The sequence below is a fragment of the Cyclopterus lumpus genome, chromosome 5, assembly GCF_009769545.1.
Source record: "Cyclopterus lumpus isolate fCycLum1 chromosome 5, fCycLum1.pri, whole genome shotgun sequence".
NCBI classification, from domain to species: Eukaryota; Metazoa; Chordata; class Actinopteri; order Perciformes; family Cyclopteridae; genus Cyclopterus; species Cyclopterus lumpus.
In genome coordinates this window covers 3,293,441-3,310,611 of record NC_046970.1, presented here as the reverse complement: position 1 = coordinate 3,310,611, position 17,171 = coordinate 3,293,441, and the positions used below count along the sequence as shown (strand labels likewise).

Below are 17,171 nucleotides of genomic sequence, written 5' to 3'. Positions count from 1 at the left end.
AGATTACATTGTTTTTATTGTTTTTGTTTTATGTTTTACCACATTTTGTTGATTAAAAAAAAAAAAAAAAAAAAAACCTTTTCATTTTGTAACTGAAGTTGTATCCATGTTGGAAAGAGAGAATAAAACTATGCAGGCGCTAGTGTTAAGAAAACCACTTTTCATTGTTCAGGTCCAGACAGATTGTGTGAATCGGCCTTCAGCACCGGATTGAGGATCGACTGTTTCGCTCGTCTCTCCACATGTTGGACCAGCTGAGATGCGGCGGCTCTGAGACTGTGCATGTGTTTCACGGCCTGAATGTGCAGCCATTGCAGAGCTGGCTTTGGTGTCTCAAATTTAACCCGACCCGACGAGTACAGATGGACGAGCTACCTCATATTTAGTCCCGACGCCGCGCCGATCAAACCACTTCAAATGACGCGTGTACAGTTTTACTCCCAGCATGTCATGAGTCCTAATAAAAGTTCATGTGAATGTATAAGGGCATTTCTTAATCCTGATGCCGTGAGTTGCTCGTGCTTTGCCGCCTTGGGATGCAAACACAAAAACGTCCTTTTACACTTTGAAAGCCTTTTTTTATTTTATTTTTTGCTTTAAAGCTAATTAACCAGATATGTTTCCTATATTTTTCCTCTAGCTTTTCATTCAGCATGTCTTAAATCTCTTGATGGGTGTGCACATACTTTGAATGAGTTGATCTCTTGTGCTTTGCAGTGAAGTTGACAACACTTTACAAGTTGGAGGCGTGAGATAATCGCCATGGTTACGCGACGACGTGATTTTTGACACTGGGTGCTTCTGCGGCGGCGTTATATTCTTAGAGCCGATCGTACGTTCTCGTTGGCTCTTTATCCCTCTCCACTCATCCACCGTGGAAGTCGATGACGCCATCGGTATAAACAATCTGACCCCGTGACTCCTGTCGCTTTGTGAGCTACGTTTCGGAGCGAGTGTGCGATGCACAAGAGGAACGGTTGTCAACACTTGTGCTGTATGTGGTGTGATGCTCCTCGTAGGCCTGAGGTTTCATTAATGTGTACAGAGAACGGCGACATGCTGCACAGTGTTAAAGAAAAACACTCCTTGGTTTTCCATTTCTGATCCCTGGAGCTTTGTTTCCAGGAGGTGATGTTTTGGCATGAAGACGATGTTATTGGGTAATCTTCGCATCTCGTCCTTAACTCGCACTCGAAACTCACACCATGCGGTGCAAATATGATTGTGTCTCACCTCCCCGTGATCAATAGCATCTACTGTTTGTTGAAAGGAACGCCCTTTTGAGAGATGCGATACTTAATAATTAATGGTGTAACATCGTCATTATTCATTTTAGATAAGAACCCATGTTTGTTTTTTGTTTTTTCATGTGTGTTTGCATTGAATAATGCACAAAATCCCCACACGGTTATGTTAAGAATTCACCTCTGGACACGATCATTGCCGATGGTGTTTTAGGTTTCACGTTCTTCTACAGCTGCTTCTGTAACCCACTTTCACCCACGTGTTCCGCCTCTAATGCTGGTATTCTTTTTCCTTATTTAACAGCTGTTTGTCAAATTAATAATATAATAAATTCTTCTTTAGACCTTCATTGTGGGATTTCTATCTTTATCACACATTGACACGGGAGGAGGGGGGGGTGGGGAAACAACAACAACAGCCAGGCATAAAGTGCACTTTAAAGTCTTTATTTGGGACGCGTGGTCACAGCGGAGCACAGCTGTTGCAGCTGGCCGGCTGTGATATGTTTGGCGGCAGCTTTACGGCCTCCCGTCAGTCAGCATGCTGAAATACACAAGACCGGGATGTTTATTAGCAACCGCATACACAGTGTCAGAGTTACTCATGACCGCACTGGAGATCACATGAGAGGGCCACGAGAGGTCGTCTCCAACAGAGGATTACGTCCCGTCTGAGATTAGTTCTCGTGATGCGGCCTGCCGGCTAATTTTGATGAATGCTTCAGAAAGGTCAAAAACTGTGTCTGCGTACCGTTCTAGGAAACGTATTAAGTTGACTGACCTTGCTTCCTTGGTCCCGGGTGCGGACCCGCAGCTTGTTGACCTGCGATTCGGCCGTGTCGGCCCTCTCTTCCGCATCGTCGAGCTCGTGCTGGAGCTTCCTGGACTTGGAGAGGTTGCTGTTGGCCAGCTCTTCCTGCAGAGCGACGGGAAACCAAGGAGCACACTGAAGACGTGCGAGTTCATCGCTGACGGGACATTAATGTGAAACGACTGACGGGTGGACTCACCGCTTCTTCGGACTGCCTCTTGTAGCTCTTCACTTTGGTCTGCAGCTTGTCGATGAGGTCCTGCAGGCGGACCAGGTTCTTCTTGTCTTCCTCCCCCTTAACAGACAGCACGGGGGGCCTCTTAACAACATGCATGAATATGTTACGCCCCAGCATGTCTCTATGTGCAACCACACGGGCGGTTTACCTGGTAGGAGAGCTCTTTGATCCTCCTCTCATACTTGCGGACCCCCTTCTGAAACTCTTGGCTCTTCTTTTGCTCAGATTCCATTTCGTTTTCCAGTTCTTTGACCTACCGGACCATAAACCAATACACTCGTTACAAAACTCGCTGCCCATTACGAGGATCATCACGTGTGACGGTGATTATTTAAGCATTTTAATTTGTCTCCCCATCTCTCACCCTGGCTTCCAACTTCTGGACCTGCTTCTTGCCGCCCTTGAGGGCGATCTGCTCCGCTTCGTCCAGGCGCACCTGCAGATCCTTGATGGTCTGCTCCATGTTCCTCTTCATCCTCTCCAGATGGGCACTAGTGTCCTGCTCCTTCTTCAGCTCCTCTGCCATCGTGGCCGCCTACGAGAATACAGAGATTCATGTAAAATGGACATGAAGTCATCTCAGGGCACAGATCAAATTACAGAATGATACAAACCCGGCGAAGGCTGAAAAGTCAACCAGATCACCATCTCACCCACTGGAGATCCGTTTAGTAAATGTATAATATCCATATCATGCCCATTTATATTTAGTTTATTCTAGATCTTACATCGGTGATGGCCTTTTTGGCCTTCTCCTCTGAATTGCGGCACTCCTGCACGGCGTCATCCACCTCATTGGACAGCGTGGACAGATCATTCTCCAGCTTCTTCTTGTGGTTGACCAGTCCAGTGTTCTGCATCAAAAGACTTCAAGATTACCCCACCAGGATTAACATGCCAGTTCATCTTGTTTTCTATATGTTGTCTTTCATTTCTAAGAAACCCACTTCTTTATTTAAAGAGATCTATGTCACCATAGGGTGGTTTTTAACCGCTTCCTCCTACCTGAGAGTGCAACAGGTTGACTCTCTCGGTGGTCTCGAGCAGCTCATGCTCAGCCAGCTTGCGAGCGCGGTCGTTCTGCTCCAGCAGAGCCCTGAGCTCCTCCACCTCAGCAGACAGGAGGTTGTGGCGGCGCTCAGTCATCGCCACCTGCTCCTTCAGCTGGTCGTTCCGGTGAACAGTGTCGTCCAGCTCCAGCTGAATGTCCTGTCGCCGCAGATGATGTAGGAGCAAAAGATTTGGATGGAATTCATTCCGCATGCGCCAAGGAATCTGACACAAAGTCAATCGCCCGGCCGGACTCACCTTGACCTGGACCTGCAGGTTTCTCAGGAACTTCTGGGACTCTGAGGCCTGCCTGTTGGCATGGTTCAGCTGCACCTCCATCTCATTCAGGTCGCCCTCCATCTTCTTCCTCAGGCGCACCGCTTCGTTGCGAGACTTGGCCTCGGCGTCCAAGGTGGCCTGCATGGACTCCGCTGTTCTTTGGTTGTTATGGCTAGAAGTTGAAAAAAACATTACAGGAGAGGAAACGGTTTGCGTGGAGCAGTCGACGGGATGAAATCAGAAGGAGGAAAAGAGTAATCGACGAATCTCACCGGAGTTTGTCGAGTTCCTCGTCCTTCTCCGCCAGCTTCCTGTCAACGTCGGCCTTGATCTGGTTAAGCTCCAGCTGGATGCGGAGAGTTTTGCTTTCTTCATGCTCTAGAGTGCTCTGGGACAGAAAGACACGTAATGCATGAAGATATTCTGTGGGTCACCTCTGTCAAAAAATATCCCAGACCACAAGAAGGTGGAAGTGAGCGAGCTGCTTACTTCAGCTTCCTCCAGGGCTGCTTGAATCTCACTTTTCTCCATGTCCAGACCCTTCTTTATCTTCTCCAGCTCTTGGATGGTCTTCGCTGCCTGACTGATTTGATCCGACAGGTCAACGATCTCCTCTAGGGTCGCAGAGATAGAAACGTATAAATGTCAAGGTTTCAATACAACCTTCTAACTGGGTATTCATGATGTGAGCTACAGCAACAGGTACCTTGTAGGTTCTTGTTCTCCCTCTTGATGGTCTCCAGGTGATCCAAGGTCTCCTCGTAGGAGTTCTTCAGTTTGAAGAGCTCTGTGCTCAGACCACGACACTCTTTTTGAGAGCTCTCCAGCTCTGACTGGCACTCATCATACTTCTGTTTCCACTCAGCAAGCAGCTGGAGAAAACAACAAGGCAGTGGAGCAAAAGTCATGAAATGATATGCACGGTTGTAGAAGGTACCAGAACCCAAGGCTACCGAAGTCACCAGGTAATAAGACAGATGCACAAATGAACTGTTACTCATCTGACCCTGAATTAGGGTGGTTTCCCTTGAGGACCACCATAGCAACCCTCTGTATTAGTTGCCCATCAGCCCGTACCTTGTCAAAGTTGCGTTGCTTCTTGTCCAGGGCAGCGGCAGCAGCATTGGCACGCTCCAGATCAACGACCAGGTCCTCCATCTCGGTCTGGAGCCGATGTTTGGTCTTCTCCAGGGAGGAGCACTTGGCGTTGGAGGCCTCCACCGTCTCTTCAGCGTCCTGCAGACGGCTCACCAGCTTCTTCCTGATGAAAGGAGATCACAAATGACGCTCACGCATTCAAACGTTCGTTACCATGGTATTCCGCGAGTCGACTCGTCTCACTCACTTGGCTTCCTCCAGCTCCTCAGTCCTCTGGATGGCGTCGGTTTCATACTTAGTCCTCCACTGAGCCACCTCAGCGTTGGCCTTGGACAGACCTCTCTGCATCTCGGCCTTGGCCTCCTGCTCCTCGTCGTACTGCTCTCTCAGAAGGTCACAGTCGTGTCGAGATGACTGCAGTGAATGGGCCAGGGCGTTCTTAGCCTGAAGAGACACATCGTGATGTCAGCCGTTAGTCCAAGTGGAGGAACCAGGTTTGTAGGGAACCACTGACTGAAGCAGTGACGTGGAGCTGACCTTATTCTCCTCCTCCAGCTGTTTCTTGAGCTCGTCCACATTCTGGCTGAAGCCATTCTTGGCCCTCTGGAGCTGCGAGACCATGGATTCCCTCTCTTCGAGCTTCCGGCTCACCTCGGCTACATGGAGGAGAAAAGGGTTCACTCACCTGTCCGTGAAATCTGTTTGTGAGACTTGTGATAAAAAACGAAAGCTTCTTACCAGACTCGGCCTGAGCGCGAGCTTTTTGTGTGCTGGTGTCGTTGAGCTGCCTCTGGAGCTCTTCGGCCTTGGCTTTAGCCTCGTTCATTTGGTCTTCATACAGGCGGCACATCTTCTCTGAAGTGGCCTGCAGACGAGAGGTAGAAACGTTAGATTTTTGAGGGATCTAGTTTGGTTCTATGCTACGCAGCGTGTCTATCCTCCTTTTTCCACCTACCTTGCCCTTGGAGAGATGCTCTACAGTAGAGGCCAGGTCGTCGGCCTCCAGCTTGGCCTCGCTCCTCTCCTTCTCCAGCTTCTGCTTGACCCGCTGCAGGCTGTCGATCTGCTCGCTCAGCTCCGCGACGCTGTCGGCGTGCTTTTTCCGCAACGTCGCCGTGGTGCCCTCGTGGTGCAGCATGGCTTCCTCCAGGTCTCGCCGCAGCTTCAGGAAGTCCGACTCTCTCTTCTTGTTGACCTCGATCTGAGCCGAAGTGGCGCCGCCGGCCTCCTCCAGGCGCTCGCTCAGCTCTTCCAGCTCGCGGGCCACATCGCCACGCTGCTTCTCCACTTTGGCCCTGCAAGCCCGGTCGGCCTCCAGCTCCTCCTCCAGCTCCTCTATACGCGCCTGGAGGAAAGCGAAGGTCAGTTATTCTGTCAAAACGATGTTTCAGAAGTGCTCCGTTAGAGGTTGAGAGACTCGTTTCTCCCACCTGCAGCTCCTTTATCTTCTTCTGGAGCTGATTGACCACGGCTTGCTCATCTTCTATTCTCGAGCTGACTGCATTCATTTCAAAGTCCCTCCTGGTCGAGAATATGCGTTTCATTGGTAATCATTACTTCTTAAAATAGCAAGATCATATTTTTCGGTGAATATTTGAAAAACTCACTTGTTCAGCTTCTCATCAAGTTGCTGCTTGTCGTTCTCCAAGTCCATGATGGACTCCAACGAGAGCTTCAGATCTCCCTCCAGCTTCCGTCTGACCCGTTCCAGGTCCATACGCAGCTTCTTCTCTTGTTCCAGCGATCCCTCCAGCTGATTCACAGAAGGAAGTTACCACACGTTACATGTTATGTATGGGATGGTGACCACCTGGGCTTTCTTTAAGATGGGAAATATACTCACGTCATCCACTTGTTGCTCCAGCTTTGCCTTGGCTTTGGTCAGAGAGTTGACTTTGTCCTCCTCTGCCTGAAGGTCATCCAGAGTCTGCTGGTGAGCCTCCTGAAGAGCCTTCTTCTCTTTGGTCAACTTCAGTATGATTTCATCCAGAACGGCCATCTCCTCAATCAGATTCTTCACCTGCGAGCCCGAAGAAAATATATATATACTTGACACTCGTGAAAAGAGAAATCCAAACCCCCCCCCCCCTCCGTGTCATGCCTCCGGGGCCTCTTAGCGCCCTCTGGAGGCAACTCTTTCCACTTTCAGAGTTCATACCTTGTTCTCAGTGGCGTGTTTCTCCTTTTCCACTTTACTCAGAGTGAGCTCCAGGTCGTCGATGTCTCTCTTCAGCTCGGCGCACTCGTCCTCGAGCTTGCGCTTCTTGGCGACCACGTTGGAGCTCATCTCCTCCTCGTCCTCCAGCCTCTCCGTGATTTCTTTCACCTTGGCCTCCAGCACGATCTTCGCTTTGATGAGCAGCTCGCAGCGGTCCTCGGCATCTGCAAGATTGTCCTGCTCCTGCACGGGACAAAGAGTACGGGGGTTCGGTACATTCCCGCGCTACCGTCTGTCTTTTCCAACAGATGACCGAGTGCATGAGGACCGCCACTTACCGCCTGCAGCTGGAGAGAGAGATCGTTCTTCTCCTGGGCTAGGCCGACCTGCCGCTCCTCCAGCTCTTTGCGCTTGACCTCCGATTTATCCAGAGCCCCCTTCAGCTTGACCAGCTCCTCCTTCAGAGCGGCCAGCTCCTTCTCGGTGGCGGCGCTTTTCAGCAGAGGCTTGATTTTGAAGAAGAGCTTCATCCAGGGCCAGTGCTTCACAGCGTTGAAGGCCCGGATGTTCCACTGGATGATCATCAGCGCCTTGCTGAAAAGACATGAGGAAGAGGGAGGATTTTCATATCATTCACATTTTAAGATGTACTTCTACTCCAGGGGATACGAATGCAATAGCCAGAGGGGTACGTGGACATATTGTGAAGGTATATATATTTATACGTCCACATATTGAATCAGTCTAACAACTAAAGGTCACGGAAAAGTGGCTCAACCAGTTCCCTAAAAGAACTGCTTAAACAATGGTTGTCCTAATTAGCCAAAGTAATTGATAAAAGGTTTAAATAGTCAGCTAATATATAAACAGTTAAAAAAATTAGCTAACGGTTTAGATAAATGGAGAAAACGGTACAAATGCCAACTTGTATGAATAATTAATTGTTACAGCAACCACTTTTATAGTGATGTTACATTAACTAAACACAATGGTGTTGGAGTCGATGAAGTACTCGAGTTCTCCACGCTAAATAAAAACGCATCAGAAGTTCAGATCAAGTTCACAGAAGAAGGTCATAAAGATTCATCCTGGAGTTCCCCGTTTTGTTTTTATGGTTCCTTATCTTGGCTCTAATCCTGCTGCTATCCGCTCTCTTGTATCTAAGCAGACACACAGAGAGAGATGTGAAATGAAATCATACACCTGATGCTGCTTTTGATGTGTCACGACTGCGACCAAATTACCAGATTGATTTAGTCTCGGTCGAATGGCGTCTCGAGGCCCTAAATATGGACCCGGACTGGTCAAGGACTCGCTGTCAGTGTTCAGAAGGTGAGTTTTGAGTGAGCGTGCACACGTCGGGGTGGGAGGTGGGTGCTCGTTGCATTCTTGACATGACTCCAAATGCCGGGTGCCTCTCAAAGGTGAGCGTCCGTGTTTATTTAGAAACTGAAGGCCTCTGTCCGAGGGGCCGACTTTAATCCCGTGTCACCCGCCACGCATCCCATCAATGCGCTCACTTAGAAGTACAGGCGCCGCGGACAAAAGGGGGCCAGGGGCCGCCGGGCATCCAGGGAGGGGGCCGAGGGTTGTATTTTTAGGAAGGGCCGCGAGCAGCTGCCACTTTGACACATGTCGCCACCTGGCTCCGAGGACACCGTCAGCATTGTTTAATTTAGAGAGGCTGGGTGGAGAGAATGGCCGGAGACCTGTGAGTGTGTGTGTGTGTGTGTGTGTGTGTGTGTGTGAGGGATGGGGCACTTATTAACAGTAAGGCCACACACATGCCTGGTAACCATACAAGGGCAAGCGCACGCCTCACACACGCTGATAACACTGCCCTTGCGTGCCACACATGCTAGAGCGAGGGAGTGAACACTAAGGTGTAGTGTGTCACGATCTGAAGGGCTCGCGGCCGATTGTGTTGCTATTGAACCTGTTCAGAAGAGCAACTGTTGGGGGGGGGTGACTTGTGTGTGTGTGTGTACTCATAACTGTTAGGGGGGGGGGGGGGTGACTTGTGTGTGTGCGTGTGTACTCATGTCTTCATTTTCCTGTGAAGGCATTTTCTTCTGTCTGTGAATATGTTTTATGTTCATTCGGGATGATTGAAAAAACGTCTTCTTACGTCATTTCTGAGATCTTGCTCCGCTCCTTCCTCATCAATCGGCCTCGAGCGGCGGCCTGCAGCAGCGTCAGGACTTTGGCCAGACGCTCATCCCTCAGTCCCTCCAGGTGACCGAGCAGGCCGGCCTTGAAGAACACCTGCGTGAAGACAAGGGATCGAATGAAACGGGGATTAAGGGTCTACCTTTAAAAAAAAAAAAATCGATCACATGCATTGATCATCAATAAACCTCGCACCGCTGTTACTTTATACTTTAGATATACACTGTATGCACTTTCATTTTTATTTAAATTTTTACATTTTCATTTCCGTTATTTAAATTCTTAAATGTAATATGCCCTGCTATTTTATTGTATATTTGTAAATATAAATAACATATTTTGCTGCTGCTTCAAGAAATGTCCCTCTGGGGATGAATAAAGTGAAATCTAATCTAATCCAGAGATCTTTTTAGATTTATTAATTAATGCCATCACATCATCCAATATTATCTTTATTTTGCGGATTGTATTGCCATTCACAGCCCTGCTTTACACAAGCTGCTCCTTCCTACCTTTGTGTGTCCAAATTTATACCGGCTGTGGTCGATATCCAGCAGAGACAGCAGCTTCTCCGCGGCTTTCCTGCTGTCCATGAACTTATCATCCGGGATGACTTGGGGGTGCAGGATGCGGTAGCTGAAAAGTGTATGAAAGAGTGTTTCAGGACAGATTACCGGGACTCAAAGTCCGTGTTAATCAAAAGGCGATCTGAACGTGCTCCGTACCGCTGCTTGAATTCGGCATAGAGGATACGGTTGGGAAAGCCGTTCCTGCAGATTCTGATGCCCTCCAGCACGCCGTTGCAGCGCAGCTGGTGCAGCACCAAGAACGTGTCCAAGATCCCTGTCGCGGGGCGAGTTTCAAACATGAGCCCGGTCCCGTGCGTTTGCATCCCAATGATATGCCGTGACGGCGCTGCTTGTTACCTGGAGTCTTGGTCTCGTTCGGGACGATGCAGCGAACAAAGTGAGGCTGGGTGCTGCGCATGTTGGTCATCAGCTTGTTCAGGTTCTCCTGTCGGAAATAGAACAACGCTGCAAATCAAGTTACATGAATAAATACACACACACACACACACATATATATATATATATATATATATTCCGACAAATGAAAAATATCGGCATATAAAATGTTTTATTCTGCAGGACTTTTGACTTCCTCGATGTAAAGGAGCGAGGAGCCAGCACAGACTTAAAGTGATGTTCATGTGATCATTGCCCTAAACATCACTGCAAGTCTTAACTGCCTCCGTCTCATCCGTCCAACGACGCTCGCACAGAACATTTGGAACACTCTCGTCTGCGTCAGTAATGGCGCCCGTTTGACCCCGCGGTGTCAGTCTCACCTTGTGAAGCTGAGACATGGTCTGGAACGAGGCCCCCTTCCTCCTCTTCTCCTTGCCGCCGCTCTTCTGCTCGGACACTGCGGGGGTGACGAGCAGGGTGATTAATTTGACCTCCTTGAGGTGCCCCCTCTGCATGCCATTATAATCCCCGTTCCCTGTACCTGAGTCTGAGGCGACGTAGTTCTCGTACAGAGAAGCCAGCAGCTTGTTGGCGGACTTCCGGAAACACGCCACCACCGTCTCGTTCAGTGGGTCTTTATTTTTGTCCAGCCAGCCATTAATGTTATATGACACCTGTAGAAAGCAGCAGGGACATCATCCATGTTGGTGAACGGTGTGCGCATGAATGAATGTTGTAAGACTACCGTGAGAGAGAGAACTCACCACTGCGGCATAGTGAATCAGCTCAAAATGGGCCTCGACCTTGCGCTTCTTGTCCGGCCTCGGCTTTTGGAAATTGGCCGACTTGCCAATGTGATTATCATACAGCTTGGCTTTGAAGCTGCCGTCGGTGGCCTTTGGGAACATGCACTCCTCTTCAAGGATGGACATGATGCCCAGCGGCTGCAGAAAGAGCGCAGTGTCATCACTCACAGGCCTCTCTTGTAATTCAACCACCTGCTGTGGATAAAAAAACGCTTCGTTCACCTTTTCGATGAGGTCGATGCACGCTTGAAGGTCCATGCCGAAGTCGATGTAGGTCCATTCGATGCCCTCCCTCTTGTACTCCTCCTGCTCCAGGATGAACATGTGGTGGTTGAAGAACTGTTGCAGTTTCTCATTTGTGAAGTTGATGCACAGCTGCTCGAAGCTGTTGAGCTGCAAGGAAAAAAGGGGAGCGGGTGTTCAGGATACGGTAGAGACAGAAAAAACAGTTTGGCGGTCATAGTTTTTTAATGAAAAATTAAATTTGAATCAATGAAAGATAATTACTTACTTCAAAGACCTCAAACCCACCGATGTCCAGGACCCCTATGAAGTACTGGCGGGCCACGGAGGTGTGCAGGGTGCGGTTGATACGTCCCACGAGCCATTTGAACATGCGGTCATACGTGGCTTTGGCCAGAGCACCAACGGCGTAGTTAACCTACACACACACACACACACACACACACACACAGGAGCAAAGCAGCTGTCATTCACATGAATAGCCTCTGTTGCGTGGATACCAGATTCCAGTGTGCGTGTGGAGTATTGATCGACCAAGGTTTAAGAATCAGCGTACTACATCCAACCAGAATGAAGTGAACATGGACACACTGACATTTTGTCCACCCTGTCATGTACATTTCATACGGCAGTTCTGCTTTTATTTGTTTCATATCGCTGTAAAAAAAGATCTCATTCGTCGTCTTTCAGAATTTCTAAACAATGAAAACGCAGACGGCGGACATTGCACCTCCTCACCTGTTCCACGTTCTGCCCCTTCACCACATACTCGTTGCCCACCTTCACCCTCGGGTGCAGGAGGCCCTTAATGAGGTCAGCTGAACTGACGCCCATCAGGTATGAGGCCTTGTCTGCGCCTGGTGACCAAACAAAAATCAAAACGAAATCACAAACTAGCTTTTAAAATCAATACGGTTGTATTCGTGCCGGACGTCCCGTTTGCCGGCTCTTACTTTCGGTGCCGTCGGCCTCCGCCTGCTCCTCCCGCTGCTTCAGCTTGAACTTCATGTTGCCAAAGTGCATGATGGCTCCAACTATCTTATAGCAGCCGTGCTTCTCGTCGGCCAGGAAGCCGAGGATGTCCATGGCTTGCTGTAAAAGAAGACGAGGTCAGTCATCCCACGACTTCACAGACCTCAATGTGGACCGTAATGAAAGCTCGTACGTCAGTGGCCATCAGCTCCTGTCCGTCATCCATGCTCTCCACGGTGGTCACGCCCTGCGAGCAGAAGTGGCAGTCGTACGGGTTGGAGGTCACCAGCAGCATGTCTGGAACAAAGAGTTTACGGGATGGCGTCGCCGTCCTGCCGTCGTACGTGATGAAATATCCAAAGCGGCCACAAGGACTCACCTAACAGCTCCGGCTTCTTCTGAGACATGATCTGGTAGTAGATGTGGTAGCTCCTCTCACCGGGCCGCTGGAATATCACTCTGGATTTTTCCAGAAGATCTGGAAGGGGAGAGGGAGAGAGAGAGAGAGAGAGGGAGAGAGAGAGAGAGGCATGTTCGTATTCGACGTGGACCAAGAAGAAGAGAACTCCATGACTGACACGATGTGTGACCATTAACGTTAAATATCAACTCACATATGTCGATATCGGACGAGGCTAGTTTGCCAGAAGGCCCGAAGTGGATCCTGATGAACTTGCCCTGTGGGGAAAAGATATTTTAAATGCTCCAGAAATCAAGCAACAAATGCTCAAAGTGATTTTAATGTATGCACACTGTGTACAGTACAGGGGGGAGGGGGGGGGGGGGGGTTCCTGGTACTCACAAAACGGGATGAGTTGTCATTTCTTAACGTTTTGGCGTTCCCAAACGCCTCCATGGCCGGGTTCGCCTCAATGATCTGATCCTCCAGAGTCCCCTGGGTGAGTGAAAAGTAAACATTATTGTTTACTGTTCACATTGTATTTTAAATCACTGTTTAACACAATGTACGAGTGTCATTTCTCCCCTCCTGCAGTTTAAACTCACCCCTATTTTAGTGCCCAGACCTTGCTGCAAAAGAACAAGTTGAGAAGCCTGTGAGTTTCATATCATATAAATAGATGAATAATGCTTACACAAGCAAAAAGGGAAACATCATAACCAACTGGAGAATTAGATAGTTGTTAAAGAGGTGGTAAAAAAAAAAAAATGGCCACCTTGTTTTATATGATGAGGTGTGGTGACCTCAGGGGAGAGAAGAAGGGAAGGAAAAATGAACACAGAAAAACCAAAACTCAAAGCCAAGGGAAAAATGACATGGAAAGGGAAAAAGAAAAATAGTTAAAAAATCAGTCAGAAAGAGTAAAGTGGCTGGAAGGGCTTCACAACACATGAGGGTGAAGACATGTTGAGTGAGGAGAATGTATACGGACACGGTTTAAAGGGGATACATGGAAGGATTCCTGGGACCAAAAATTAAATAAATAAGAAAATAGAGCAAAAAAAAAACCAAAAAAAAAACCTGGGAAGCAAAAACGTTGCCACGTCAGCCTTACTCCTTTTTTGCCAGTTGTTTCCCCAATAGCTGCCACAATGGCAAAATACTGAATGACACGTTTCGTGTTGACAGTTTTGCCAGCACCGGATTCTCCGCTACAGGAGTGTGAAAAAAATAACAATAAAGTGTACATACAACAAGGTAAAAACTGGTAGTGTAAATCAAAAAATAATGACACTGCATGTCACAAAACAGACAGAAAAATTGAAGAAAAAAAACAAGTGAATATAAGATTTCAGTAAAAAAAAAGAAAAAGCCCAAAAATCTAATTTTGAAAATAGCTTGTGTGTGGACGGTGTACATGTTATAAGGTGCTTGTACAGTTAAAAGCTATTTAATTCTCCAATTTAATAAAAAGACAGAGAAATAGATTCACTTCAGTTGGCACTTACGTGATGAGCATGGACTGGTTCTCTCGATCTGAGGGGAAAAAAATAACACGAGGCGTGTAACATAAACTGAAGAGTTTGCGCGTTGAATTTTTTGGCACGCGTGTGTGTGTGTGTGTGTGTGTACCGTGCGCCGTTCTAATATCTTAGTGTGCACTCACTGCGCAGCATGTCATTGTATGCATTGTCTGCGACGGCGTAGATGTGCGGCGGAGACTCGTAGCGCCGTTTGCCTTTGTAGGCGGCGACCACGGGGGCCGTGTAGACCGGCAGCCATTTGTACGGATTCACCGTCACACAAAAGAGCCCGGAGTAGGTCTGAGGAGACACGGCACAACATTAACACACCGTGACATAGACGCCGCCACCCAAAGCCAAAATGGCCAGTACTGTCACTGCTCAAGCTCGCAGTTGTAATTTAATCTGGAAAATGATGCCTCTTAAGGGAACATGGAAACACGGGAGCGGGGGAAGGACCATCAGACCATAACGGGACACTCACGTAAATCATCCAGGCGGAGTAACGCGTGCGCAGGTTGTGCAGCACAGAAGCCTCGTTGAGGTGCGTCAGCATGGCCATGTCTTCGATCATGTCGTACTTAGGAGGGTTCATCTGCTGGATGTCGCAGTCCCTCACCGACAGAGACTGAAGGGATGGACGCGAGGCAGACATGAGGAGGGGGAACCGTGGGGTCGTACCAGCGTGTCCATTCATTACCGCGTAGAGATCACTTACCCTCCCGTCTTTGGTCTCAGCCGTGACTTTGTCACCGCTGAGCTCCTTGATCTCCACCTCGATGTACGCTTCTTTTTCATCGGGGACCCAGGCTTGCTTCTTACCTGTCACGGTGCAGCAGACAGAGGAGGATGTTGGGAAGTATAGCAACACGCCTCGTAGTACAGAAAATAAAGAACTACACCAAATGATCACAACATTAAAGTGCATCGCTCAAATGAGCACGTGTTGCAGAAAATACTCACCTCCAGTTATTGTAAAACTATATTTCTATAGCACCTTTCAAACAACTAATTTACAATAAATAGTGATTCATTGTAACATTTTGCTTTGAAAAAAAAAAGTATTGGGTCAATTAGTTTAATAGGATAATACAGTCTGAACCTTTTTTTTGCCATTTTTGTCTTTAAAAACACTGCACATTGTTGCCTGGTTTAAAAACAGATATGAATTTGACATGGAATCAGAAACTGAATACATTTTGGATGAGACGTTGCCGTCTTCTTTAAACTCTCGGTGTCAGGCCTACCGTCAAACGCGTTGTTGAGCGACGCCATCGGGTCCGTGCCAGACTTGCGTAAAAACGGCGCAGCCTCCCCGAATTCCTTCATGTCAAAGCGCGACATGGTGGCAGCTCCTCGCCGGCACCCAAACAACCCGACGCACCAGACAGACGAGGTGAGGAACTCCTCTGGTGAGACAACAGAAGCTTTGCGTTAGGGTCAGTCGCTCTTTTATCTGTTAAAGCGGATTTCTTTTTGGTGCTTCTTCAGCCATCAATTCTCGACGAAAACAACAAAACAAAAAGACTCCCTGTGCGTAAAGAGCGCACATCCACCATCAACACAAGTGAGAACACAAATATAGAACACCTCCCCTCGCTGCGCGTTAACTGACACGTGCCAGAAGAAGGCAAACCGTCTCCCTATACTGCTGTACTGGAACTGTTACTCTACAAAACACGTCAAAGGGCGGCCGACCCGTGCGTAAAATGCGTAGAGATCAACCTACCAAAAACACAAGTTGCCCGCTGACCTCAGGACGACCACAACGAAATGACAGCCTGGTGAGATGTGCCCTCCTTTATACTGTGTTCCCCAAGGTCACGGTCAGTGGACATTTGTCCCTCATTAGCATATGCCACCTCCTCCGGCGCCCATTGGTGCTGAGCGCTCGTCTCAATTGACACAAAAGGAAAGCTGCGTTTTTGTCATTGCGCTAAACCCAAGCCGGCTATTTTTGTATCCCAGTAATTTATGCACTGTACACACTGCGAGGGAGTAGGAGAGAGTGGCATTCGGAGCATCCCTGTAGCAGGGGGACATTTTTTTCCACTTTTCTTTTACACAAAGCCTGTAAATTAAACGGAATATTTGTGGGAAAACCACCAAATTATGCGCATAGAATATTAAAAGACGTTTTTTAAGTTACGATCAGTAGTTTTAGGAACATATTGAGTATTTTATTTTGTTTTTTATTCACCCTCGACCTCCTGATAAACACACATGACCTCTTCCCACTTTAGGTGATGCGTATGAGCTCATGTTGGCCTCTAAGTTAATAGGCCTGTAGCTTCAGTGTTGTTCAGTGCCAACAGTGATGTTTGCTATTGTGTTTGGCCACGGAGGATGCAACCTTAGAAGAGATTATTTCAGGAGCCGCGTGGCATTAAACATGCTACTATAAATACACAACATTATATTAATAGAGAGAAACATGGCGTGTGGCTCCTACGCAATAAAGAGTCTCGCGTGCATTTGGAAAGCAATAAACATGAGCGACAATTCATTCATGATAAATGATGAAAGCTCTGCAATTTAATTTCAGTTTTTTTTCCAGATTGCCAGCAACACGTAGAGCCCCCTCGGGAACTATTCAACGGTAGCACGGTGGGTTGAATGCTCACAGGGCTGCTGTCATTTTGTGTGTTAATGAAGCAATCAATCAAACTTTATCTATGTAGAACAAGAAGTCAAATGCGACTCCAATTGCCAAATGCGAAGAAAAAACTGAAAAAGCACAATATAAAGTAATACAAATTATATTTAAAAGGCCTGAAAAAAGGTGCGTTTTAACTTTTCTTTTAAAGATACCAGCGCTCTCTGCTCCACTAGATCCACTAATTCTGGCATTAGCGCTGCGCCTCTCACTCTCCGCCTCCACTAGATCTGACCTTCAGAGCAAGGGGAGAGGTGGGTGCCTGGTATGAGAGCAGGGTGACAGTGCAGCACGGTGGGGGGGGGTGGGGGGGGAACCACAGTTTCTCAGAATAGACAAAGCCAGAGTCCAGCATTCCTGATAGGGAGATTGACTGTTAACTGTTGGCCGCGTCGGATTCTGCAGAACGCCACCGAGATAAGCCGGAGACGGCCGTCTGAGACGCTTCAACTTTTAAAAACAAGAAGCGCTGGGCCCACTTTTAATGTGGCAGAAAGGGTTTGTTCTATTTTCTCTCAACACACACACACACACACACACACACACACACACACAC

The 17,171-nt window shown here is 48.0% G+C and overlaps 1 protein-coding gene across 1 annotated transcript; it reads right to left on the bottom strand.

Moving 5' to 3' along the window:
* Nucleotides 1–1,776: 1,776 nt before the first annotated feature.
* Nucleotides 1,777–15,303, bottom strand: myh7ba (myosin, heavy chain 7B, cardiac muscle, beta a). Its single transcript, XM_034532062.1, has 43 exons — nucleotides 15,207–15,303; nucleotides 14,678–14,781; nucleotides 14,444–14,587; nucleotides 14,103–14,259; nucleotides 13,945–13,972; nucleotides 13,551–13,647; nucleotides 13,042–13,065; nucleotides 12,839–12,931; nucleotides 12,651–12,714; nucleotides 12,416–12,514; nucleotides 12,230–12,333; nucleotides 12,018–12,156; nucleotides 11,803–11,921; nucleotides 11,333–11,482; nucleotides 11,044–11,214; nucleotides 10,780–10,959; nucleotides 10,557–10,689; nucleotides 10,396–10,472; nucleotides 9,974–10,061; nucleotides 9,773–9,890; nucleotides 9,560–9,683; nucleotides 9,007–9,143; nucleotides 7,217–7,472; nucleotides 6,879–7,121; nucleotides 6,564–6,740; nucleotides 6,328–6,473; nucleotides 6,151–6,241; nucleotides 5,676–6,065; nucleotides 5,459–5,585; nucleotides 5,258–5,376; nucleotides 4,968–5,164; nucleotides 4,700–4,883; nucleotides 4,329–4,494; nucleotides 4,112–4,236; nucleotides 3,895–4,010; nucleotides 3,602–3,794; nucleotides 3,299–3,502; nucleotides 3,022–3,147; nucleotides 2,658–2,828; nucleotides 2,442–2,546; nucleotides 2,255–2,350; nucleotides 1,996–2,160; nucleotides 1,777–1,788 (listed from the first exon to the last, which is right to left on the bottom strand). Exons 1-43 carry the CDS (start codon nucleotides 15,301–15,303, stop codon nucleotides 1,777–1,779), a joined length of 5,856 nt encoding a protein of 1,951 aa, XP_034387953.1.
* Nucleotides 15,304–17,171: the final 1,868 nt, after the last annotated feature.

Bases quoted from the DNA above. Each gene is read 5' to 3' on its own strand.
- myh7ba (XM_034532062.1), bottom strand. From the start codon at position 15,303: ATGTCGCGCTTTGACATGAAGGAATTCGGGGAGGCTGCGCCGTTTTTA. The intron at 13,648-13,944 runs GTAAGTGCCAAC...ACACTCCTGTAG, and splicing joins AACCAGTCCATGCTCATCAC to CGGAGAATCCGGTGCTGGCA. The intron at 10,473-10,556 runs GTACAGGGAACG...TCACCCCCGCAG, and splicing joins CTACGTCGCCTCAGACTCAG to TGTCCGAGCAGAAGAGCGGC.